The following is a 27,157-nucleotide window of genomic DNA, read 5'->3' as shown; positions in this document are numbered from 1 at the left end:
TGGAATTATTAATGTGTGTTCCCACTGTGATGATGTAGCTGTAACACAGTAATGGCCCAAAAAGAATAACTGAAATTAATTATAATGGTGAAATGAATAATTTTCCTGGAGTCCTGATTAACAGACTTTTGGCTTCTCATTTGTAGAAATTGGGGCTTTCATCTCCAGGAATTATGACTTTGCCCACAAATTCTTAAAAGCCATATAAAGAGTTCTCTTGACTTTGCATTTTCTCATATCTTTACATTGAAATCCTATATCTAACTGTGTTTGCCACTCAATCCAGAAACCTACAATTACTATCATGCTATTTCTTCCTGTAGCACTATTCTTTTGTCGGTTTATAAAGAGCTGAAACCTATATGAGTGTTATATATTTTGCAGAAAAAAATCTAAATTTCTGGAGGCTGATGTTCTTCAGAGTGCTGCTTAGAAGCCCTCAGAAGTTATCATGTAATCTTGGCAATTCTAAAAAAATTGAAATCAGAATTCCCTCCAACAATGAAAGTGACTTGAATGTCATAGGACTGAAATACAAAAGAAACCATCTTATTTATGCTATTTCTTTTTATTTGTGGAAATGCTTCCAGCTGTTTTCAGCTGCATCTACTGAACATATGCCCAATTGGAGTTTGAAACATCTGCTCATTCAATATATGCCAAGTGTAATGGAATAACTTGTTGGAAACAAAGAGTAGTATTTGAAGGCTGCTTAAAGTGAAGGAGGAGGAATAACAATGAAAGTGGAATAAATTTTTTACATTTGTATGAAAACAGGTTGTTAGTTATTTTTTATTTTTATTCTTTCATTTTTTGGGTTTAGGTTGTGTGTTGTTGGGTTTTGGGGTGTTTTTGGTTTTGTTTTGTTTTGTTTGTTATTTGTTTGATTTGGTTTTTTTCCTTAAGAAAACCCTTCTTAAGTGACTTGAGCAGACAGCAAGTTTAGTTTGGCAAACACTCGTCATGACACTCACCCACACACAGCCATCAACTTCAGCTTAGAAAGTTGGGCTGAACCTTAGTTCTAGCCTTAAGAGATCCTCTGACCAGGTGAAGTTATCTCAAGGAGATCAGACACAGACGCTGACTTCGTGATTTCTCAAAGAAACTTCTGTAACAGAACACTGAGATCATGCTGCTTACACAGCTGCTGCGTTAATTTACATCCTTGCTGTTCCATTCCTCCCTACCTGTGATTAGTCTTCCTCTTAAAGGACATAAAAAAAATTAAGATCACCTCAGAAAAGAGAATATATTTTATCTGGAAATAAACCAGTTTGTCAAGCAGTACATGCTGATTACAGAGTTCTTGGTAAAATAAGTCCTCTCTCTTACAGACCTCATTTGGACTTGCCTCTCTGAGGGTCTAAAGAGACCTCAGGTTCAGAAGAATAAACCCAGGATGCCACGTTTTAAGTCATACACTGTTCCTGATTTATTTCAATATCTGAACTGCCAGCATTGGAGAAAATATTGTCGATTCTTATCTTTTGTCCTCTTCATACTTTAGTGCATACTGACAGCTTTCTTTAATTCATTACTCTACAGCATAGCACAAGCTCAATCTCTCTCCCCCCAAAAGAATAGCTGTCACACCTCTGACGAAAGCATACATATCTGAACATAACCACTTCCTAAAATGCAGAGGGAGAAGTCTTTCAGAGACCCCCAGCACGATCTTCACAGACAATCCATTTATGCAGAAGCCCTGCCTTCTCCGCATTACAGCTCCACCAGGGTATATCTCCAGATTTCTTTAAGAGGCTGTAAATAAAGGTTTCCAAAGAGGAGGACTATAATCATGGGATAACCTAGTATTCACCCCTACACCAGTACTCAGAAATACCATCGTTCTGTAGGGTTGCACCTTTGCTTTAGGCATTAAATGTAGCATCACAGAGCAACACGTTCTGTTCCTATTCCCTGCCCTGCCTCTCAACATTTATGTGCACCCTGGACACACAGAGCTCCTCTAGGCTTCTTTATAGCCATGAAGAAGACAAATCACTGCAGACAGGGAAGGAGCAAAATGCGCATGGGTAGGTTGGTGGAAGAATATCTGCAGCTGAGATCAGTTCACAGGAGTTCCTGCTAAGTAATTCAAAGCTAAACGTGTCTCATTTGTTTGGGTTTAGTTTCTTTTATTTATTTATCATCTAAGGATATTATTTAATTTCTCAGAACCACTTATTTAACAGTGCAATGTATATAGTAGGTAGAGCTTCCCTGAACTGAATAACGAGTTGAGCTTTATATTTTTGTCTTTTTATTTGCTGATCTTTGTATTTCTGAAAAATAAGATGCGAAGATCAGAAATGAGTGTTAGCTAACTACCTATAACTTAAGTAAGGAAAAAACAGATATAATACATACTGTCTGTTCTTAAACTCTTAATCCAAGGTATGACTTACTCAGGAATAATACAGCAATTCAATCTACATGGTGACAGGTAAAAAACGTTTTTCTATATTAAGCGATTTTACACAACACCTGCACTATACTGTTACGTAATACAATACAATGGATTACAGATGACATGTTAAATAACTTTACATATGTAGAACAGGATTTTACAGTTGTTGAATGGGATTTTTTTTTTCTGAAGGTTGTCCTGACAAAAACAATTTTTTTGTTTCTTTTCAAGGAATAAAATGGCTAACAAATTTATTTTTCAGTAAAAGTTCCACTTTCACTGACAGGTGTCTGATTTCATACCTTCTAAAGCAAAAAGCTATTGGTTACAGTGCAGAAAAAAAAAAATCTTTTAGTTCTCTCTTCTTTTGGACAGCATTTATATAAAATGAACTTCTTTGTTCTTCTTTAGACCCTATGCATTTGATGGACTTAACTTCTACTGAAAAGCCACTTTTGTAAAGTAGTGAATCAGATAGTGGAATTCAGACTCCGTTATATATGAAGGAAAACTGGATATAAGCAATGGAAAACTCAAAGCCTTACTGTCTTATTTTTTTATTCAAACTGATTTTGACTGATTTTTTTTTTCATCTTTCGGTGAAAACCTAACTGTGTGAACTGCATGTGAATGAGATGATGACATTGATGATGAAAAATGAGAAAGCCAGGAAAAATAATCTACGTATGTAATAGGTAGTACTGCAGATGGACTGCTAAGTAAGAAATTACTGTTTCCCTTTCATTACCAAGAAATTAATGGCCTGTCTGGTGTGTGCACGTGTGTGTGTGTGTGTGAATGAATAACTGAAGATAACGTGTGAGCTAGCTGACAAAATAATTTCTTTTTAATGATGAGTAGTGCTGTGCAGTTGACTGTTTTCATGTAGATTTACATATCACACAATTCTTTCTCCTTTTTGAAAAAAATCAGAGTATTACATACTAACATGAAGTGAGGAAAAAAATTACCTTAAATATGCATATGTATGTAAGTGTATTCCACAGATCACTCTCAGATATGTGACCAGTATGAGTACTGACAATTACTGAACAACAGGAGTTAGATTAGATATAGGCATAGATACATACATATCATGGCTAGGCTTCGCAAATGAAGATTTGGGAAGAGCTCTACCCACATTTGTTACAAGCATGCTGGTGGCTAAAAAGGCCAATACGAGATAGACAAGTCCGGTTGCAAAAGGCACAGCAGAAAGACTCCTTAGGTGGAATATTGTGCAACACACGATTCTTTCTGCGTGTGTTCTCAAAGGAAGCAGCCGCATTAAAGATAGTGTGTCTCCAGACCTCCCGATTGGAGGTCAGAGTAGACCAGTTATGATGATCAATATGGCCAAGGCTGAGATGTTGTTTCAGGGAGTCCTTGTATCTTCTCTTCGGGGCTCTTCTCATGCAGCAGCCAGTGGCAAGTTCACCATAGAGCAGGATCTTAGGGAGGCGGTGATCTTTCATCCTTGAGATGTGTCCTGCCCAACGCAGCTGCGTTCTCAGCAACATGGCCTCAATACTTGTGACTGCTGCTTGTTCTAGAACAGATGTATTAGTCATGTAATCTCACCAGTGGATGTTTAGAGTTGTATGGAGGCAGCGTTGATGGAAGCGTTTTAGGAGTCGCAGGTGGTGGTGATAGATGCCCCATGATTCGGACCCATATAAAAGAGTAGACAGTACTATGGCTTTGTAAACACTGATCTTTGTACTTTTCTTCAAGTGTTTATTTCGCCAAACTCTTTTATGAAAAGTATATACACATAGATGTGTATAAATATATACTCATTATAAAGTCTGTGGAGAAAGAGGCATGTGGAGGTAGAAGAAACTTCAAGTGTAAATCCTGTAAGGCCACATTGCAACAAATAGAATTTTTAATTTTATAGCTACAAACACACATCATTTTCTCCAAAAGTCAATAAAGGACCAATTTACTAATTCTGATTCTGTCAGCTGTGATACAGAAGTCTCCAGCCATTCCTCCCCCAGCCAGTTCACTGCGACACTTGTCTTTTCAATCAGTTGTGAAGGCTCAAAAGCAGTGTTCCTTCAAGAAAAAAGATCAAATATTTGCATGACCCTTTTGATTATCGTTTAATTCCAGCAATTCACTGCAACAGAAAATTAAAAACCCAGTCAACTATACTCTCTGTAAAGATGGGAATATATAGTTTTTAATATATATGTATAACTTATAGCCAGTGTATACATGTGCTTGTATCTATGTTGAACCTCAAACAATTGGGTTCAGACCATGGATTCAGCATGTCCAGATCCCTCTGCCATCCAGAAGATCAAAACTCTGACCTAACTTATTGTCATCCATGAACTTTCTGAGAGTAGACTCGATCTACTCATCCAGATCGATCTACTCATCCAGATCAATCTACTCATCCTGATCGATCTCCTCATCCAGATAATCAATAATGAAATAGGACTGGGCCCAACACTGATCCCTGAGGGACACCACTAGTGACTGGCCACAAACTGGATGCAGCACCGTTCACCACCACTCTCTGGGCCTGGCCATTCAGCCAGTTTTTTACCCAGTAAACAGTGCATCTATCCAAGCCATGGGTTGCAGCTTTTCCAGGAGAATGCCGTGGGAGACAGTATCAAAGGTTTTGCTGAAGTCCAGTCTTCCCTTCATCCTCTAGGCAGGTCACCCGGTCATACAAGGAGATCAGGTTGGTCAACCAGGATGCCTTTCCTAAAGCCATACTGCCTGAGCCTGATCCCCTCATTGTCCTGTATGTGCCATGTGATGGCACTCAAGATCGTCTGTTCCATGAGCTTCACAGGCACAAAGGTCAGGCTGACAGGCCTGTAGTTCCCCAGATCCTCCTTCCAGCCCTTCTTGTGAGTGGGCGTCACACTGGCACCTCCAGTCATCTGGCATGCCCCTGGTGAGCCAGGACTGATGGCAAATGATGGAGAGCGGCTTGAAAGTTCTTCCACCAGCTCCCTCTGCACCCTTGGATGAATCCCACCTAGTGCCATAAACTTGTGTGCCGTGGTCCAAAGGGGGGATGGGACACAGGGAAGGGTGCAAGCAGAATCCTCTGTTCAGGCATGCACACTCTCCTTTTGTCCGCCCGGGAGCGGAACCGCCCAGAACACAGGGCGGAGCATGAGACAGATAAGCAGAGGGGCGAACCAGGATAGGGACACTGGCAAAAAGGGAGAGGAGTGGGGGCAAACTCATGGCAAGCCTGGGTTTGTCCAGGCTGTGCACTGTGCAGTGTGAATACAATGAAACCACATAACAACATCAAAGTCCACACGACGAAGTCCCGCCAATTGCTGCACGCTTCTCTCCACGCCCGGAACTGTTCCCATCCTGAATCGTGTTCCCTCACACTTGTGAGCAGGTAAGTGGCACATCTGGTCACTAATTACCTCCTCCTGAATTTCTGAAGGTCTATTCTGCTCCCCCTTGCTGTCTGCCAGCTCAGAGGCCTGGCTGCTCTGAGCATAACCAGTCTTATTGATAAAGACTGAAACAAAGAAGCAACAAAGTACCTCTGCCTTTTCCTCATCCTTTATGACAATGTTCCCCCCTGTGTCCAATAAAGAGATTTTCCTTGGCCCTTCTCTTGTTCTTGACGTTTTCATAAAAACAGTTTTTATTATCTTTCACAGCACTGGCCAGACTGAGTTGAGCTTTTACCTTTCCGATTTTCTCTCTACATGACCTAACAACATCCTTGTATTCTTCCTGAGTTACCTGCCCAATGTTCATATATGTATATATGCAAACACTAATGTAATTGAGACTTTTTTATATATACCATTATAACCTCCTCCAGACTGACTCTAGGTATCCAACCCCACTTATCCAAAAGGGAAGCCTGTTACCTTTACATCTGCTCACACTCCTCTCTGCCTCATAGACATAAACTATCTGTTGCTCTCAAATTCTCCAACTTACTAGTACATTCAGATTAATTGCAGCACAACTATTTCCACAGTAGGCATTGCTTGAAAGCTGTTGCTCTCAAAACAAATTGATGCACCTGAACATTTGTCTGATTTTGAACATCAACCAGTCTGCAAGAAAAATGCTGCTTCATAAATACTGATTTTGACAAAAGTACTGAAGAAGTATTAGTTAAGCATCATAAGCCATCTGAGGGAGGATGCCCACACATGAAAAAAGTAAGAAATCAAAATGAGCAGCTCCAAAGCAGCCTCTATAGTTGCATGCCTCATTGACTGATAAACAGAGGGCCTAATATTTCATAATACTTAATCACTGTTAGAGGACAGTACCTATCAATTAAAACCTAGGAATATTAACCAGGCTATCTTCAAAGCATTGCTGAGAAGCAAATCAAGTAAGTATTATCTCATTTTCATGGATGAAAAAGTTGAAACCAAAAGAAATACCTTGGCCAATGGCACAGACTGAACTGGGAATATGCCAGGACCCAGGCTCCAGACAACCCAGCCCAGTATCCTACTCTCCTTGCAGCAGAGCATGTTGCTTTATTGCCATGGCAGATCCCAAATTACTTCAGTTACTGTGGTTAGAACTTGGTAGACCTATAACGTAGACAGGGACTTGGTGTCTTAGTTTAGAAACTGTGGAAGAGAGGCCATCTGTTCTGTTTGCTATTTTTAACACAACTTGTCCAGACTTGGATAAGAAATTTAAGGTGGAAGTGGATCTAATTTCTTGGAAGGCATTCACCTGCCCAGATTCTGACACACTCTCCAGGCTGCTTAGCTTCCTCAAAACACACTAAATGGAGGAAAAGGTCTGCAGATGAGAGGCTTCATGTAATAAATAGTACATATATATATTTGTTTTCTTAGAGAAACCTGTGTTCTTTGAATATGATCCACATGCTGTATGTTGTTTGCAACAACAACCATTACAGAAAGACTGGTTGTAAATAATCACATAATTTTTCAGTCTTAGCTGAAGAGCAGTATGAATCAAGTGCGTCCTAAAGACATTTCGCTTTTCTTAAGCACTGAGTCATCAAGAAGAGGTAAAATGCATAGTGAAAAGCAAAGCCATCTCATATTTGCAATTGCAAGTGTAGAAGTTCAGCACTGTACTCTGCTCATTAGCTGAATTTTTCTGAAGTGCTGTGTGATCTGGTTTTGCCTCTTTCTTACTTAATGAAATAGATTTCCCTACAAAGAAATTACATTATTCAAATCTTTACATTTACTACCTGTGTGGAATTTAAGAGGCCCGAATATAGCAAAAATCAAGTAATGAATATATATTACAATCCTACATTTCAATTATGCTAAGTGTGGCAGTTTGAGCCACATTAGAAATCTAAAATCCAATTTTCAGGCCTTCCCCCACCCCTTCCCACAATTTATACTAACACCGGAGAGAAACTTTCAGGCCAGAGGCTTCTGTAGGGGAAGGGAGAAGTATATACATTTATTTACACAAATAAATATACTGTACAAACTAAAAGCAACTATATATATATATATATTTACATTTCTGTCAGTCCTTTTAGCTCCTCCCTTTAACTTTAGTCCAGGAAGAGCCTTTCAAGGCTGATATGTAACCAATCTCTCTCTCTCGTGGGAGTGTTCTGGGCTCGAACGCTCCCCCCTCACCAAGCTTCAGCTATTTGTGGTAGTTTTTCTCCTCATGAAGTCCAAGAAGATAGCTTTGAGTCTTTGTTCCACGATCTGCTGTGTAATCTCTCCCTCTTGGTCTCATACCTTGGTTCGTAGGCTGCTGCAATGTAACTTATCAACGTACGCATCCTGGAATCTTCATTCCTCCAAGTCAGTTTTCGGCTGCCCCCGGTCAGCTTTGGCAGGCAACTCCCGAGCTCTTGGCTCGTCTCCAAATTGGACAGACAAAGCAGCGGCACATCCTTACAACATTGTCTCCCATGTTCTCAATTATACAAAAAAAGCTCAATTGTGTAAGAGGAATACTTGTTCTTATAACAAAACATCCCGAAGTATATTAATTACAGTGGGAACAACTTAGCTCTGTGAACTGCTTAACCACACTGCTGTTATAATCATGGCTGCATTAAGCCAACCTACTGCTGCTGTGAAAACAACTTACATAACAAGTTTTTCTTCTTCATTTGCCATTTTTCCTACACTTAAACAAAAAAAAAATCTGTGCTACAGTAAGTCTACCGAAAGTCTAAATTGACTAGTTTCAGACACAAATAGATACATCTAGCATTAATATGGTGATTGTGAGCATGAATTAATTTCCACAAAGGAAAAAATCAAAAGGCAAAGAAATAATTTTAAGTAATACAGTTCTTCCTTGTGCATTTCAGAACAAGGATTATAGGAAAGTACACTCCTAAAACATTATGGGAATCATTGGCATAATGAACTGATAAAAGCTTGAAAATTAAGTTCTCTGCTTTTCCATAGGAAAGGTAGATCATAGCCGGCAGCAATGATCCTCCTCACATGCTCTGCTTCTTCTAGTGCACCAAATACAAATTCAAAAGCAGCACACACAACTGAATTTTTGCGCCAGCTTAAACTTTGGCTTACTTTCAAAGATGATAAATTAATGCCAACATTTTACTTATATGAAACCTATTCATTATGTCTTACACTGAGACCACCAGTTAATTCACCATTTAGACGTGTTTACACCTACCCACCAATCATTTTGTTTCTACATGTGAATGTTCCTGAACTTTATGGAATAATGAAGGATTTAACACTAGAACAAACTGAATCAAACCCATTCATGAATAAATATCATGTCCATGCCTCACAGCTCGCTTGCTTTCTCTCAAACTCCCCTTCTTAGGAATATGAGCAGCTCTACCCTATGCTCACACTCTCTTTCTGCTTGAAGTCTCTCAGTTCATTACTCTTCTTTCCTCTCTAGTCTCTCTTCATGCTTTCCACCATGTATTTTGTAGCACACACAAAACCAGCTGTGGTACAAGTGTGATATATATGGAGCTCTAAAAAGAATTTATAATCTCAACTGATTCTCTTGCAATTTTGCAGGAGTAAAAAACCTCCACAAAATATTTAATTTTACTTGGGTTTGAATTGGTGTTTTAATCAGTTTCTGAAAAAGATAAATTGTGTCATGGTATTTTTTGAGCAAAACAATATATTAAATCAAGTGAAACCACTGAACATTTAAATTATTCAGAATGTGTTTCTTTTCTATAGTGAAAGGAAAAGACGTATTTGTCTAAAACGTTTTGCCCAAATCTAAGTCTATATAGATAACACCAGATGAAGGTATAAACAAGATTTGTGGGGATAAAGCATTCCCGGTACAGTACTGTTACCTCTAACAGCTGTTTCAGTGATAAGGAGCCAAAGAAACTCAGTCACATAAAATACAAGCTTAGCAGTGTCCTAAATCTAGCACATTTTCCCCACACCAAGAAACTGCATCAAAAAAAGAGAACCAAAACAAAACAAAAGAAAAAAACCAACAACAACAACCAACCAACCAACCAACCAAACACACACACACACAAAAACCAACAACAACCAAAAAACCCCCAAACCCAAAAAAACCCCGAGGAAATCTCAAACATATTCCAAAGCAAACAAAGCAAAATGAAATAAAATTACTTACTGTCTTCTTCAACATTTTGATGGCGTAAGGTTTCTGGGTCCCTTTCTGCCTGCATCTGTAGACAATGGATGTAGCCCCACTAAATTAAAAAAAAAAAAAAAGCAAGAATAGTTGTATATACAACTCTTTGAACTTGTCAGTAAACAGAGTTGCCTAACGGAAACTACATTTTCTATTCCTCCCACTTTGGGCAAAAATACTATACTTTTCTCCACAAATGCAAAAAAAAAAAAACCCAAAAAACCAAACAACAACAACAACAAAAAACCAAACACAAAAAACCACACACAAAAAACCCCCAAAACAAACCAAAAAACCTCTCTGATGAACCAGTGAACTTCAATAGTTATTCAGCCAACAGAACTTCCGAGAGCTCAGGGTGCTTTTTTGGTCACACCTTTTCCATCTCCTGACAATTCCTGAAGGTTTCCTCAGGGTATCAAGTGAACATATCTTGCCCTAAACCTGTGGCAACCTATCTTGTCTTTGTTAAGGCAACATTTGCAAAAATTAGTTGCATTGGGTTTTTCCCTAACTGTTGATGGCAGTAAGGCTGAGACAGAAGAGAAAAGACAATTGTTGTGTTGCTCCCTGCCCAGTTGCAAAACCAGCCAAATTTGGCACCAGATGGAGCAAGCAGCACTTTTGGTTAATCCAGTGGAAACTGGTGGGGCTTGTTCATAGCAAAAGTGAACTGGAGTTGCATCTTCTGGTTGCCTTCAAGGTGTACTTACTTGAATGTGTTAAATCTGAGCACTCATAACATAAAATTATAACTCTGCAAGGTGGAAGGCACTTCTCTGAGTGGGAGGTTGGGCTAGACAGTCTGCAGAAGCAGGCTCAACTTGCTGTGCTTTACTTTTTACCATCAAGGAAGGGACCAGTACTCTGTCAATTAGTTAAACAGAGGAAAAACCTCTGGAAAACCATACTGGCTACAAACTATTCAGATACCTTTATATTATACCACAAAATTAATGCACTGAAGTGCTATGTGTCAGCAAGGAATTTAAGGCATTTTTGAATGCCTTCTGCCCTCAGGAAGTTTGTCACCCACTCTAAGACTCAGCACTTCTGAGTAGCAGCAGATTTTTAAGCTAGAGGGAACTGCAGTTTTCATACATGACTTTCTGAATAACCACTGCAGAACTGCATACAGCAACTCTGCAGTGAGTTAATTTCATATATACCCCACACCAAATTGTATAGCAGATCTCTGAACCAGAGGCAACCCACTTCAGTATGTCTATAGGAGATGACCACAAGCTGCACAATGACATGAGCAGCTTTCTTTTGAACAAGCAACAAGAATGGCACAGCCATTCTTGACTATGTGAATAAAGATATGACACCAGTTTTGTTATTCTGAGTGCAGTGCTGTACAAAACTGCCATGCGTGCTCTGCCCCCTCAGCATGGGCACAGGTGCCAGATAAGGCTCTGAGTAGGCACATCCATATTTTTATGAGTACATCTGTGAGCACAAGAACTGGCATTTGATTGAGGAGATTTGTTCCAGAGAGACCTCTTCATCAGGAAGGATCACCTATGGCAAGGGTTATGCAGCATAATCATTTGAGGTCTTGTGTGCATCACACATAAAGTAATCTTCACTTCATCTCAAATGTTAAAATGATTTGTCTCTCATAACAGTGTATTGATAAATGTGTGGGAGTACTGTAAGCTTAAGTGACTCCCAGAATCATTATATGAATATAATTAGATCTTCTCTCCTTGGCCAAATCCAATGTAGCAAGCAGAAAAAACTCTACCACATTAAAAAAACCCCTCACATCTTTTAAATACAAACAAAAATGTTAAAAGGTAGAATTCTAAGAACCTGCTGCAATAAGGTTTCTATCTCCAGTATTTCACTTCAAGACTGTAAAGGAGAAGTCAGTGCATAAACTGCAAATCACTCTTGTACCGTGCTTCACATATGCAGAGTACAATATAAACATTAAACTCAGTAGTTTACATGTGTTTTTACTAAATAGGTAGCGCACTTTCTAATAATTATTGTATTTGAGTGAGAGCAGAATTAGATAAGCTGTGCAACTGATGTTCCAAATAAATAGATTACCATTCCTGTGCACATTTCTAGGTGTTCACTGATGTTGCAGCAATGGAGGACAGTAACTGTCTCTCAGTAGTGCTTGTGTCACTGTTTGCTTTACCAGTTTGTAACCTGGTGCTGCAAAATCTTCAGTGTGAATAAGAACCTATGCAGCAGAACACCCCTGATGATTTAACAGCAGTGCCTTCGTGATGAGACAGACACCAAGGATATTATCACACCACCTTTAACTTGACTGTACCCAAGGCTGGAAGACAGGCAGCATAATACTTGAAAAAGGAATATGACAGTCTGGGGACATGGGAATTTACAAGAGCGAATCCAGATGAGCAGTTTGACATCAGGTTCATTGGTCACTGCTCAAAACACACACAGAGGGACTACTTTAGAAATTATTCCCTGTTGCAGAGACTTCTGACAGCACATCCCTGGAGTCCTAATTTGGGGAAATACTTATGACAAAATATCACAGGACTTGGAAACATTTTCAAAGAGTTCACTTCTAGTTTATGTGTCTATGCCCAGCTCTGACAGTCATGTTCCCACCAGCCAGGAAAGAGATCACCAAGCTAGCAGTTAACACTGCCTTCATCTTCCATGCCAGAAACCAGCACTGGAACTCAGGAACAGGATGGCAACCTGCTTACACCATGCCTGGTGCAAAACTTAGCAGAGAACTACTACTAGTACAGACCTGACTCCTTGTCTGTTTGGTGATAGCAGGATCTCTTTGCTTCTCCCCATTTGAAAAAAAAAAATGTGGTGGGAGGTGGCGGGGTTTTCAAGGGCAGAAATCAGCGTATGGGTCTTAACGTAAATGTGCAAACAGAACTGCCTCATGCAAATAAGGGCTTATTTTGGCTTCCTGCTGGAGCTCAGCAAGTCTTCTGCTGAATCAGCACATACAGCTTTCCTGAGACTGTGTGACTTAGAAGGTCACCAGTTGGAGCAATCCAAGCTTTCACCACCAAAGAGCAATGGGAAGATTCAGATGCAAAAATCTCACGTGCAACTGAAAAGCTGCTAACCTCTTGCCCTTATCCTAAGCTTTTTCACATCAAACCTTGACTGTCATCAACCAGGCTCTCAGAACCTCTTCTGGAATTTGCATCAATGGAAAATTTCTTTGATACATTTGGTCAGAATACACAAATATGCAGAAACCAAGAATTCTTGTGGCAACATGCCACTTTCCACAGGTGTGGAATTCATGGCCAGATAGGAAGACCACAAGGCTCTCAATGTCCCATTTTCTGCAGGTGGTGTTTCCCTTCATCTAAGTGATAAATATCAGTAGTGCTATAGAAAGAGATCACCTACATTCAAAGTTAAGGCACAGATTTGATAAGCAGCAGATAACAACACTGCAGCATTAACAGTTTAAATGAGAGGACCCTGTGAAGAAACTGAGAAGACCCTAAGCCCAAGCAGCTACTATCACTTGCAGCAGTACCTTGCAGTGTGTGACTGACAAGCAACTCATTCCAAATTCAGCCCAGAAACCAGAAATTAAGCCTGTCATATTCCATAAGATTACTCACTGTATTGTGCTTGTCTATTTGGAATTGATTCTGCTGGTTCTTCCCTCTTTATAGTTAGTGAATATATACATATGTATCTGTCTTTGCACATATTTGTACACATTTATACAAAATATTTGATTATGTATATTTGTGGATGTAAGTATGCATTTATTTGCCTCTAAAGAAAATTAGGCTTAAAGGAGCATTCAGCAGCTGCTGCTTTTTTGCATCTCTGCCTGTAACAATCTACCTGAACTAAAAAAATATAAATTATTTGAAGTTGGCTGGAATAATACCAAAAAAGAGGCATATTCTCCAAATATGTAATTGGCCAAGTTAGAGAATACTATTTAAAATTCCTGCATGGTTGAAAATATTGTCATTCTCTTTTACTGACATTCATGTTTCTGTTTGGAAAGCTGCTTAACAATTCTGTTAAAGATTTACTTTTAAAAGCCCGGGTGTAAGAGTGAACATGCTAAAGAACAACAGCAACAACAACTACTAAAAACCCAGATCATTTTAGTGCATGTGGTATATACTTTACTACATAAATGTGCTTTTATACTCAGTTTTAAACTTACAAAAAGCCTAAAAATAATGTATACATCTTAACTACTTTGTCAGAATGAACAACCAAAGCACCACCTAAAATGAGGCCAACAACTCATGAGAAAGCTTATGATGTCCTGTGCATGGAATGTATCACAGCTGTGACACAAAAAAGTCAGTATTAGCACAGAAATAGTGAAGTACAAAATACAAATACTTCAGCACACAATAAACTCACTCATTAGTCAAATGATTGCTTTAAAAATTTAAGGTATTAAAAGTGCCATTTAATATGTGAAAATAGACTAAGAATTAATGACTGATCTCTGCATTTGTGTTGCTTTCCACACAAATTCAAAAAACATTTTTAAAATATTTAAGATGTATGTGCAAAACTTCTCCCCCCCTTCCCCAATATACAATTCGTTGAGTGTTATGGATTTTTTTTCTTCTTATTATCTTCACATGTTACTAAATTTCCAATTATTTTAGAAGGACACTGTTTTAGAGGATGGACAGTGGCACCACAGTGCCCTGCCTGTGCTACAGAGTCCAGACTGTGAAACGGAGAGAAAAGGCATGGTCACACTTCAAATACATGCAGTCAAAAATAGTGGTGTCAGCGCAGATGGAAGGAAGGCAGAGACGCCCAGGAGGGGGTGTTAAGGAGGTGGAAGTGATCAGCAGAATTTGCACATAAAGGAGAAAATGGAATTTGCAGGATCCCGCAGTGTAGACTGGCAGAGAGACAAAAGGCAAAGCAAGAAAAGACAGAATTTGACCCAGTTTGGAAAAAGCCTTTCTTCCCCCAAACCCACAAAAAGCTTCTGCCTCTGAAACAGGAATGGCGACCAAAATGAAATGCAGCCATGTGCTTACTTGCTCATAGTAATTAGGACAGGTGAATTCCTAGAGCTGCAGTTTTTATAATAAAATAAACAGTCATTGACTTTATTTTACTGGAAGAAAGAAATTTGGTCTTTTCAAAAGTAGGTCAGCATCTCCACACCATGCTCCCTCATCCTGGGTTTTATACTGCCTTTTGAATCAACTCAGGACGAATACAGTCCTCTATGTAATCTCCTGCAAATTTCATTTGGATTAAATTCTTTAAGTTCTGAATTGATTTTTGAAAAATAAATTGGTTTGTGCTTCATGCAGTCAAACAATGATTACACAATCTAGTTTGTCCAAAAAAAGTCAGGTGAAAGAATGATCAGTCCCCAAAAAACTATACTTGGTACAAAGCCATGGAAATCTGTGCTGCCAAAACTGCAGTAACTCGTCGAAATCCAGTATTGGTTTCCACAAAGAATACTGATTTTTTTTGTACAGTTTACAGAAGTATAAAGTTAAACCACATTAATTTACTCTTCCTTACATATAAACTAGGTCGAATGCATTTATAGAAGTGAAATTACTGTTCCTAGACTTCAAAATTAAGTGTCCTTTTTGAAGTTAACTACTGAAAAGAACAAACAAAAACGAACAAACAAAAAAAGAGACAAAGCTCTTGACACACACAGAAATGAAAATAAACTAAAAATGCATACTCCATGGCATTACTGCTATTGGCTTCACTTAGAATAGCACATACATGCAAATTAGGAAATTCTCACAACTTTCGTTTCATGTGAAAGTATCAAAACAAATTTTGTTTTTACAGTAATCTGAAAAACAATTCTTAAATTATTCAAATCTAATCTAAAAGCTTCTTCTAAACACCAACACCAACATATAAAGGACTTACAGGCAATTGCACACAATGCAGCCCTCCTTTCCCCCTCATTATTTCATAACTTGTAAAGAGAATGGAAAATTTCAAAAAACGTACATAACTTAGGAGGAGGAAAAAACCCTTGAACTCCCACGTCCTACCAGGAATGAAACTAATCTTTAAAGAAGGAAAGGTTAGTGGAAAAAGCATACACAGTTCTGGAAAAGTAAGCTAATTGCATTGCATTCCAAAGTTCTGGCTGGTTTGATTTTGAGAATGAAAACATCCATACCTTTTCAGTTTTTCATTCTGTGACTTTAAGCTGCTGAGTTCATTTTCTAGTATTTGAGGTGAAAGGCCTTTTTAGCAATTGATTTCTGTTCAGGCTGGCCTGCAAAGGCAGTGCAATAAACCAACAATATATTTTTTATATTCAGCCTTCACTGCATTCAACAGACAAACAAAAGGAGCACAACAAAAGACATAGACCATTTCGAAAGAAGCTGTAATCAAACTAGTGCTTGCCAAAATTCTTGAACCCATAACTGCTACAGATAACAATTTGTAGAACTGTAATCTTTTAGACGTGGGCTAGGTTGGCTGGTGAAAACTAATTAAATGCAGCAGTCCAAGCCACTCCTGCTGTGGTGGCTAGACCAGCAGCTGCTAATTCCTGCTGGGATTGCAGCAGTATATTTCTAACTCGCTTCCAGTGGGGCTTCTCCTTCAAGGATTGCAGGAAATTTATAGGAAAAAACTTCTATTCCACAAGCAGTCTAAACACTCTCTTGTTACACCTGGAATTACTGCCTTTTTAAACAGCAGACTTTCAGTTAGGAGTCAAATTAGCTTTGACTTGCATTGTCTAATACCCATGTAAACATTTGACTATTTCCCCCATCTAAAATGCTACTTAAATTGTTGAGCTGGTAGATAAATACTGAGAACCATACAGAGACTTCGTCTGTCTTCCCTGTCTTTCATTAAATGGAACCAGCTGACTCAAACTTACTAAAAGTGCAAGAATCATTATGTCAGACATTGATTTAAAAGCATGGAAGGAAAACTCAGACTACGCTGAATTTCAGAGGTTACTACTATACTGTGCGTACATTACACTCCTCAGAATAACTCAACTTTCAGAAAGTTTGTTCCTTCAGTAAGACTGTTGAAATGAAGATATGAGATGAAGATCAGAGTACTTCCTACGGCACTGAGTAAGAAAAATACATAGAAAATATATTCACTATTTCCTCTTTTTCCTGTAGCCTCTTTAAAAAGCTGAGTTAGACTGCACGTAAGAATAACTGTATTTCTAAAGCAGCAGGCAAGTTCTCAACAGGAAAACCAATTTCTTTCCTACCAAGTCTGGAAAACACATGCCACTGAAAGTTGGCTGAAAATGAACTCATAATAGTGTGAAGCTGACTTTTCAACATGAAGTTCCTGAGTCCAATAGATCCTGAAACTGATTTTGAATATTTTATTTAGAACTGAGTTTTATTTGAGAGTACTATTCTCTCTTCAGGGACCGGGCAGTACTTACCTACTCACATTTAGGCAGTTCAATGAAATAGGGAGAACAAAGAAAAGGAGGTAGAAGAGTGGACGAAGTAAAGTCATTTTTAAGATCTCATGCATATTTTTGTCCTTGGTACTGAATTTTGGACACAGTGAGGCATGTTTTCAAAACCAGGTGCTTACACTATCTGTGTAAGATGCAGACCCAAATCCTTGGGTTGGCAGTCTTGGACATATTCTTACAGCCAAAGATGTAAGATGACAGCCTACACTTCCTGTCTATGTGACATTCCCTGCAGCTACTGGCCCTCCCTAAGCATGACATGAAGCTTGATGACTGAAACAATGAACACAGCTTCCCTGGAAACATGTCTTACTTTAAACACAATTTAAACCACTATCCCATAAGCAGCACTTTTTCTTCTTCTGTTAAAAGATACTGATGACGAATAAACATCGTTTATTCAATCCTAATGAAGAGTACATGTGAGGAGAAAGAGCACTGAGCACTAAAAATGTTGTAAAACCTTCTAAAGTGGGCTGCAAGACCTTCCTTCCTGGGTCGTTGCAGAATTACCTGCCTGCTTTTTCGCTGGTGACACATTCCTTCAAGAAGTGTTTTAAACAGCCTGTACGCTGAGCAGGTGTCAACATCATTGATTACTGCTCCTCATGATAATCTCCAGGTGCAGAAGGCAAACTGGCCTTTTCACTAAATGACAACATGTGGTAGTATGAACATCTTCACACATACATTAATGACTCTTGGTTTTCCTGGTCGAGGGAAGGGGAGTAAGAACAGAGGTTATGAACTTTTAACATCTTGCCCTGTATATAAAAAAGTAACCTTTTAAAATCAGATAGGGAAAAATTCACAGCTATTTATATCTGTGTAGCTTAATCCATCTTTAAACAAACTTCTTAATCAGCTAATTTAGGCCTAGTCATTTTTGGGATTCCACAAGTTCTTGTGCCCATGGTTATCCTCAATAGCTCCCATTTTGGTAAGCTACACAGCTTTCCCCTTGAGGTTTTGTGTTCTGCTGAATAATCAATTCCTGTGCAATGGCTTTTCTGAAATAAATTGCTTTTCCCAAGAAGTTTATGTTCAGTGCCATCCCAAGATCCTTTCCCACAAGACAACAAATAAAATTTTAACATAGCAGATTTAAAAGTTCCTGGGCTTTTTTCTAGCCACTCTCCATATTTCCTTCTTTAAAACCGGCGGGACAGACATTTCTAAACATAAGATATAAGACTGAAAGCCAGACAATGCAAAAGAGTTGGGAGGAATGTATAGTATTTCACTAATGCTCCCTAAATGAACACCTTTTATAATGTTTTGTATATTCTGATCATACTTATATACATTCTCAAAAGAAAAACTGAAATAATTGATTTTCCATAAGAGAGAGAGTACTTTTAATCTGTCATTTCTATTTTTGTAACAGTCAGAAAACCTAATTTGTCATTGTCATAACAATGATCTGCAGACTTACACTTGGTTGTTATTTTATTGCATTAACAAAGCTACAGGAAGTAGTTTTTACAGTAAGCTTTTGCACACAGTAAAGCTGCAGCAGAGAGGCATTGCTACTACATATAAAAGAGAAAAAAAATGCTTGAGAAAATGAAGATGACATTAAGGCAATATACTCTACTACAGGTTTTGTCAGAGGGGTTATTTCCATTAGAGTGATAAGTTTTACAGTCCTGCCAAGTCTGATGACTGAATGCCAACTTACTGAAAGGGTAGGGGAGGTGTCAAGTCAGGCCTGATCTTCCAAAAGTATAAGGCCCAAACTTTCTAGCTGCGTAGACTTTGATTCTGGTGGCTGGGAAAGACTTAAGTAGGTGTAGATCTTCTCTAAATACTGGATTTTCTACGCACACAGACAGGAATGGTGCTGCATCAGTCCTTAGCTATCCCTGCAGATGCCCTGGAGCACTCCCCTCCACCCACCCTGGTCCCACCCACTCCAAGGGACAAAGAGGGCAGAAAGCTGGGTTCACCACACATACCTTCCTTCTCAGAGACACATGTTCCCCATGCATGACTGTGGTGGGTGAAATTTGACAGAAAATCTGAGATAAGTGTTGAGATAAGGACAGAGAGGTCTACTACAATCACTGTCATGGGCAAAACAGAGTGAGAACTGGAATGAAAAATCTTACATCAGAATAAAGTTTAATCATATTAGTTTCATGCTTGCACAGAAATATCTTGTTGTGCCTTTGTGGGTGTAATTGTTTATGTGGCTTTTACTTTACACTGGTGTACAGCAGAAAGCCAAGAATGTTAATGCTACACAAAACATTGTGTAACAAGAGAGGCAGTCTCCCTGTCCACCAGAAAGGCACAACCCACAGGCACTTAGATCATACAGGCAGAGTACGGGTGGGTTTAGGGTCAGCTGGGATATCCATAATGAGTTTCAGGAAAAAAAGAAACAAAAAACAAGACCGCCAAAACCACCCCAAACAACCAAAACCAGTTGTGGCTTGTGTATTCAATTTCAGAAATTCTGTGTTTCTCCTAGCCAGCAATAGTGCCACTCATTTGTTTTCCTGCTGTGTTGCTGCTCTTTTTGGTTTTGGTGTTTCATAACTGGACAACCCTAGACCAGGGAATTTGAAAATACTGTGTTTTCCTGCTTCTGAGAGACGGAAGGCAGCAGGCAAAACACGCACAACAAAGGCCATAGGGACTAAGGCAGAAGGCCACGGGGAATTATTTTGTGAAACAATGTTAGAAGACAGGAAGAATAGAAGCAACTGAATAAAATGCCTTTTATTAGGAAGCTGTGGCCTGTGTTCAGTTTTCACTTTCTGAGTTTTGTTTTTCCTCAGTGGTAGCAGTGTATTATGAGCTCTTGACTTCAGTGAGCCCTTCTGGCCTTCGGACTGCTGGGTGAGAAGATGGAGAAAGGACCAAAGGCGACAGACTCCAAGCCACATTTGTCATCTAATCTGGTGGTTTGTTTGGCCAACGCCAATGTGAAAGCTCAGTGCAGAGAACCTCTGACCTGTTGCCCAGCAGCTTCAGTTCAAAGTTAAAGGAAAGTCTCTTCCTACGCTCCATCTTTAAAAGCGTTCATGTCAGCAGGGACTCTTATTTCTAGAGCCATGAAGGTTAAAAAGTCTGAGCTGGCAGTTCACATTTCTGATTGGCTCTCCCACATGCCCTCCTGAAATGTGTTTCTATAACTGGAAATTTAGTGCGGTTGCATCTTCTCCAGATCTTCCTGAAACACTGAGACAGAAGTTTTGACTTCCACAACTAAATAAAGCTCCCAGTCCTTTCCAATTTCAAATACATGACCAATTTCCAAAGCTGAAGCTCAGTCTTTTCTGCATCAGCTGTCATTTGTAGAAATAAACTGTATCATAAACAAAGTACTAAGACATTTGTTCTAGGAAAGACTTCCTGTGTCTCAGTCCAATACTCCACTGGTTTTTTTGCAGTTTCATTTTATAACCGTCTTCGTATTTCGGTCATGTTCCATCTTAAAATGGGTTCAGCTTTTAGTGCCATTTTTTTCCATCAGAAGCTTGATCAAAACCTGATTCCTCTGGTGGTTAAATCTGCCTAATTTCTGGTAGCTGAAGTCACTTGATCCACCTTGGATTTTGAGCTAAACCCCAGATTTATCTCGGGTGATTCTTTTTTATCCATGGTGTAGAAACTGAAAACCAGTCTTTGAGGATGGGGTGACTTGAGCTCAGCTGGGCACCATGTGCTCACCAAGCTTCTCTTACACTCTCCCTGCTCAACAGGATGTGAGGAAAGAAAATGGGATGAAAAGGTTGGGTCAAGATAAGGACAGGGAGATCACTCACCATTTACCATCACAGGCAAAAGAAGCTGATCTTGAGGAAACTGATTTTAATGTTGGCAATTAGTAACAGAGTAGGATGGTGAGAAATGAGAACAAATTTAATTCAATTAACAAAGTGTTTGTACCTGAATAATTTGAGTCAGACTTTGAGGTTTTGAGAAGAAACAGTCATTATAAAAATATTGCAAAAATTGGTGCAAAAAAGAGCTATTACTGAAATGACTGAGTGTACCGTGATTACAGCTGTGCTGTATTTTGAGCAAATGAGAGTTACTACAAGGCACAGACTTTAGGCAACAATAGAGGTCTATTTCTTCTTCGTTAGATAACACTATTTAAAGGAAGATAGCCTGAAAATAAATGATACCTTTCTACTAATGCCAAGAAATTTAATTTTCTTTGTTATTGACCTAGAAAAAAGCCTCAAGAATTCCAGAGTATATATAAAAAAAGGAAGTATTTGACCTTTGCCTGAAAACACAGCAGAACTTGGGCATCACTCAGTGAGTTGCTGCACGGTTAGAATCTTCTCCCAGTCATAAGAAATACAAGCAATCTAAATAACTATTCAGTCTCTACTATTTTATGAATTTATAATGTTCGAAACAAAGTTAGTGACTCATATGAGTCACTGAATTAAAGGATTAACTCACATTTTATTTCTTGACTGCTTGATGACAAAAAGAAATTGTCATAATAAATCAAATACAGTTCAGTGAAAGATGAGAGAACTTCAGATATGTTTAATAAAAAGGAAAAAAGTTAGGTACTGTGCTGTATTGTAAGTGATGCATAGGAAGGGTGTTGTTACCCCCTTAGCATGATTAAAAAAAGGTATTTATTTTGGAGTCTCATGATCTTTGTGACTGAAGAATGATCAGAAACACATGCTTGGATTTAATTTAGAAATGCAGAGCCAAGTGCTAGATTCTCTTTTTTCTCCTCTTTCAAAGAAAGGTGGAAAACACGTCACATCTCCTAAGTTCATTAATTTATTGCCTACGATTTCAGATACATTTTCCTATTGTTTTGTAAATTCTTGTCTGAAGTAGAAATGTGGTGTGAGGTTGGGCAGTTCATCCATCCAAATTTTTGTGGTATTCTGCCAACGCACAGAAGTTACATCCCAGCTGGAATTTTCATCCAAGCCCCATACCTGTCTGACTGAGACATGCACAGAATTTAGAACGTGGGAGATAAAAGGTTGCAGAGTCTAATCAGTCACCTAATTAGTGGTAACTTTTGAAGGATAACAGCTGAAAACTAAGGCATTCCTCCCAAGAATATCCTACTTCAGCATTCTGGGTATGAACCTCACCCTCAATCCTCAATGATGGACATCATCAACTCAATCTCAACTGCTCTAAGTGGGCCTTCAATATTCTACGAATCTTTTACAAAGACCCCAGCTTTCTCCACACAATGTTTTCTTAGTTAGTATTCCCTATTAAGTAAAGGACTTAACTTTTTCTTATTTTTCCTCTTCCCCCAGCACATTTTTAAAACCTCTCTGTGGCAAACTTAATCAATTACATATCTTCAGCTTCCCCCCTTCTTAGAGCTACTGCTGTGTCTTCTGTTCCATGTTGCCTTTTCTGCTTTTTGTGAAAACCATTCTATCATCTGACAACTCCCAATGCAGATAAACCTACAAAAACCTCAACAGGATATTCAGAATGTCACAGAAATCATTCTCAATGACCATGATCAGAGACCATCCTGGTAATTAATGACATACATCTGTAAGCAAGTGTATTTACACTGAATTACATTTTCAAGGAAGTGTCACCACTACTTAATGTTTGAGATGAGGAAGCTCTTTTTCTGTAGTTATGAGAGTGAAATTACTGTTTTGTAGGAGAAGATTCCAGATCTTCTAGTCCATGAACATCTTTCATCTTTTCTTGAAGTTCTCTATACCAGTCACTGATCAAGCCAGTGTTTAATTGGACATGCTAGGGAAAGGCTGCAGTTTCCATTTTTAAAGGACAGAGGCTTTTTAGCTGTCAGAGTTGCTTTGTAATCCAGGATAATGATTCTCATCTAATCTATGCTGACCTGTACTCCTGTTTATAAAGAATTCAGCACAGTGTTGTATTAGAGGTTTAAAAATAAATTGCTTCTTTCACATTCTCCCCATCATACTGAATCTTCAAGCACAGCTTACTTCAATGACATACCTGACGGCTGGCATTTCCAGCCTCTACCGGAATATAAAATAGAATTGCAGTTAAGCAGTATTTGCAATATAGTCTGCATAGGATTTACAGATTCATGTTGTATTTTTTAAATATATTTTAAAAAATATATTTACTTTCAGAGAGTGGCTTGGAATAAATGGTTTGGTTCAGTATGTCCATGCACTGGTTCATGTGTGCACTAAGTGGGTTACAGCTGTACAAATCAGCTGTTGATAGAAGCAAAGAGCTGGTCCTTCACAGGCACAGCTTCAGCACCCACATTAGCCACAGTCTGTGAAAAGAGCTGTGAGGCACCAGCTGCAAGGAAGGTTTTGACAAGGACTTCCACAGATCCTAATGAGGTTGTTGTCAGACAGGCAGGTTGTTTGAGAGACTTACCAGCACTTCTGCACTCTGCTTTGTGTTCCACAGGTTGATGATCACGCACTGCATTCACACACAGAACATTTTACTCTGAAGAAGAACCAAGCAGTGAAAGGTATCATGTACTTCTGCCATCCCTTCCCATGACTTTTTGCTTGATGCTTAAACAGAAAATACCCTTAATGAGATCTCGTGTAAACTATGCAAACTTAGCTTTACAGATGTCAAAATGCTGCTGCTAGGCTCAGAAATTTTAAGTCTGATTTACCAAAACTTGCTCAAAATTGAACACCACTTCTTATTTGAAGATTTAACTGAGGATGAACAGTACTCATTGTGATCAATAGACCATCCATCCAGATGTTTAATTATGCACTTACAATATTGTCATATGCAGTGCAATTATCTAGTTAATAATGTTTTTATCTTGCAAAAGGTAGAGCACAAAGTTTTAGCATATGTCAACTCCATGAAGAATTTTAGTAAGGCCAGGCTCGCTAAATATAACTTTAAATTATTTGATATATCCTGAAAAAAAAAGGGCGGGTTTTATTTTTTTTTTGAGGTTCATTATCTAGTTGAGAAGTTTATCCATGCTTTCATTCAGATATTCTTTCCTTATTCTTCCATCTGAATCTTTGAAAATAAAAAAATTTCCCCCCTTCTGACTTAAGAACAAACCTGTTGGCAATGGCAAATTTGTGAATTCAGTCAGGAAACTAATGCTTTTAATGGAACAACACTAATACTTGTTAAACATTGATTACATTTACAAACTTAAAAAACTGTTGCAATCACAGAGATTACAGTACTCTGTGGAAGACTATCTTGACTATATTGTCCTATCTTGACAATAAAGCCAAGTGCTTATGGCTAACAAAATAACAACAATCGTGCTAATAAGAGTTGAAACCCACTCCACTCATCTTTCTTCCCCTAGTAAACCAATATGCTTAGAAGACAAGTGATTCAGAGTTAGTATGTCTAACAGCATACCACACTGAAATCAGTAACACTGACAAAACCCTGAATTTTATCTCTTTTCCTGGTGAAAGATGTTATGCAAATAAAAGCAGTAAACAGAACTATCAGATGGACTGTAAAGGTGTTTCTCTAGTACTAGGAAAACAGAGATTTTTCAATACAAGCACTTCTGGACACATTTTCCCAGTAAAAGGTAAGTTTAGCACTCTTTAGAGATGACAGACAGCCTCAAATGCATTCTGCTGCTGCTTGAGAAGGTTAGAAACCGTCTGTATCTCCTTTCAAAGTCAGCAGAAAGTTTAGGCAGGACATAAAGAGTGAAGAGAGGCTTTCAGCTGTGGAGATCTAAAGTAGGTCTGAAAAATAGTTTAGGTCAGAAGTGGGACATGGTAATATCATGCAGTTGTATGTGTGAACAATGACTGCACGATGTGGAAAAATGTGCCAGTTAGATAAAGAACAAAGGACAGTAAAAGTTCTTAATGTTAAAGAACTAGAACTGCCATTTCGGGGTATAGAAAAACTAATACCTGTCTAGCTGTATCTATTTGTCTTTTAGATACATAAGCCATAAATTTACTCCAAAGCAGATGCTACTGAGAAATGTTTCCACCTGTTATATAATCTTGATCTTACATTAAGCTAATGTAGTGGTTTGGACCTCGTTTTCCCCCAGAGGCTCAGAAAAGTGGTAGACCCCAAGGGGTGGAAACCCCTGAAAGTTTTGAAGTTCTGTCCAATGGATGCTCCTGCAAAAATGTAAACATATCACAAGCACCGGAAGAGTTGTAGTTTTGGTTGTTGAGGAGAGGTGGCCATGTTGTAGAGCCACGAGGAAGGGGCTCTGAGCCCCTTGGGGCCTCTGGCCCCCTCCCAGCCCCAGCTGGGGGGATTGCAAAGACTTGGAACAGTCTTAGACTGGACTAAGTGTCTGTAGTTATACCGGGAGATGTTTTCTCCATGGGCACAGAGCAGCAGCCGGCACTGACCAGAGAAACGGTGGCAGAGAGGCAGAGATAAGACCTGAACTGAAGGAGCAGCAGAAGCAACATGCAGCACCGCAGAGGAGACTCCTGGAAGGAGAGCCGAGGAAAGGAGAGCCAAGAGACAGAATTCTGGGGGTAAGACTGTACCAGCCCCCCAAAACTCCTTTGAGATCCTTCTGAGAAAAGAGGGAGATGGACTCCTATTAAGGAGAAGAGTTTTGGACATGCAGCACCGGAGAGAGAGAGGAGCTGAGAAGCTCAGAGCGTCCTGGAGCTGGACCGGGACGGCCAGATGGAATGTGGGGGGAGTTGACCTTGGCTCCCCCCTCGCACTGCTGCCACGGTGGCAGCCTGAGAAACAGGGCACAGAGGCCCTGCAAGAGATACCAGACCGTCACGAAGACCCCCCTGTGTCTTCGTGATATGACGTGGTGAAACGACCTTGTCTGGGGTTACGAAGCCCACGGAAGACCCCTCGGTTGTGAGGTGATGGGGCCGAGAGAGGCTTGGATACCTCCCTCATGGATGCTGGCAGAAAGCCAGCCACAGCTGCTGCATGCATGAGATGAGGAAAAACCTACTGCATTAGAAGATCCTGCTGTTTAAAGACTGGAAGGGATCTGTCCTTCTTTCCCTCCTGGACTTTTATTTGGAGGGGAGAAGAGATCTGATCTATTGTAAATACTATATGTCATGGTAGAGATAGTTGTGATCGTGTGTATAATGTGATATGGTATTTATTTGTACAGTCATTGTAATATATTCCCTTTCCCCATTTGGAGTCTGGTGTGTTTTGTCTGGAAAAACCCATCTCACATTAGGTTGAGATGTGGGAGGGGGAATGGAGCTAGGGGATTGGATTTTGGGACTATCTCAAACCATGACAGCTAATTATAGGCTATTGCAAGCTACTTAAAAGCTTCGAGTCATATATTTCAAATTAACTGCTTAATTTCTCCATGTTCCTACTTCTGGGGAGGATTCTTCAAAGCCATTTTGTCAGTCCCCTTAGGAAAAAAGTCTGCTACCTGAACAACACGCTGCTATTACATGCTTACTGCAACATCTCTGGATTTCCCCTTATGAGTGCATTTAGCGAATTAGAGCACTTTTTAAGTCCCTTCTCTTTGGTTGCAGCACAAATGCAAAATTTATCTACAGGGCAGATTTGCCATCAGCAAAAGAATAGGATTGAGTCCTAATTGCATGGTGGTGAAGTGTAATATCTGTGATGATGAGCAATTAAGAGTCTTAAATTTCTGCTTTCATTGCTTGAAAAATAAAAAGCAAAATACATCTTTCTTTGGCAGAAACACTCTTCTAACACAGGACTACTAAAGCCTTAAGAAAAAAAAAACACCGAAAAAACCAAATCCAAAGCAACATCATCATCATCAA

General features: G+C 39.2%; 1 protein-coding gene across 3 annotated transcripts in view; it reads right to left on the bottom strand.

Moving 5' to 3' along the window:
- The window catches only part of CAMK4 (calcium/calmodulin dependent protein kinase IV), a 149,584-nt gene that overhangs the window by 77,423 nt on the left and 45,004 nt on the right, over positions 1-27,157 (bottom strand). For all 3 annotated transcript variants that reach the window (XM_039380735.1, XM_027712567.2, XM_027712568.2), the window contains one exon: positions 9,998-10,076. In XM_039380735.1, coding sequence (XP_039236669.1) covers positions 9,998-10,076 — 79 coding nt within the window. The remainder of the gene's footprint in view (positions 1-9,997; positions 10,077-27,157) is intronic.

The sequence above is a fragment of the Pipra filicauda genome, unplaced genomic scaffold, assembly GCF_003945595.2.
Source record: "Pipra filicauda isolate LSUMZ 115617 unplaced genomic scaffold, ASM394559v2 scaffold108_size2327098_pilon, whole genome shotgun sequence".
In the NCBI taxonomy this organism is placed as follows: Eukaryota; Metazoa; Chordata; class Aves; order Passeriformes; family Pipridae; genus Pipra; species Pipra filicauda.
Note: the sequence above shows the minus strand (reverse complement) of the source record. Positions and strands in the feature narration are given on the sequence as shown.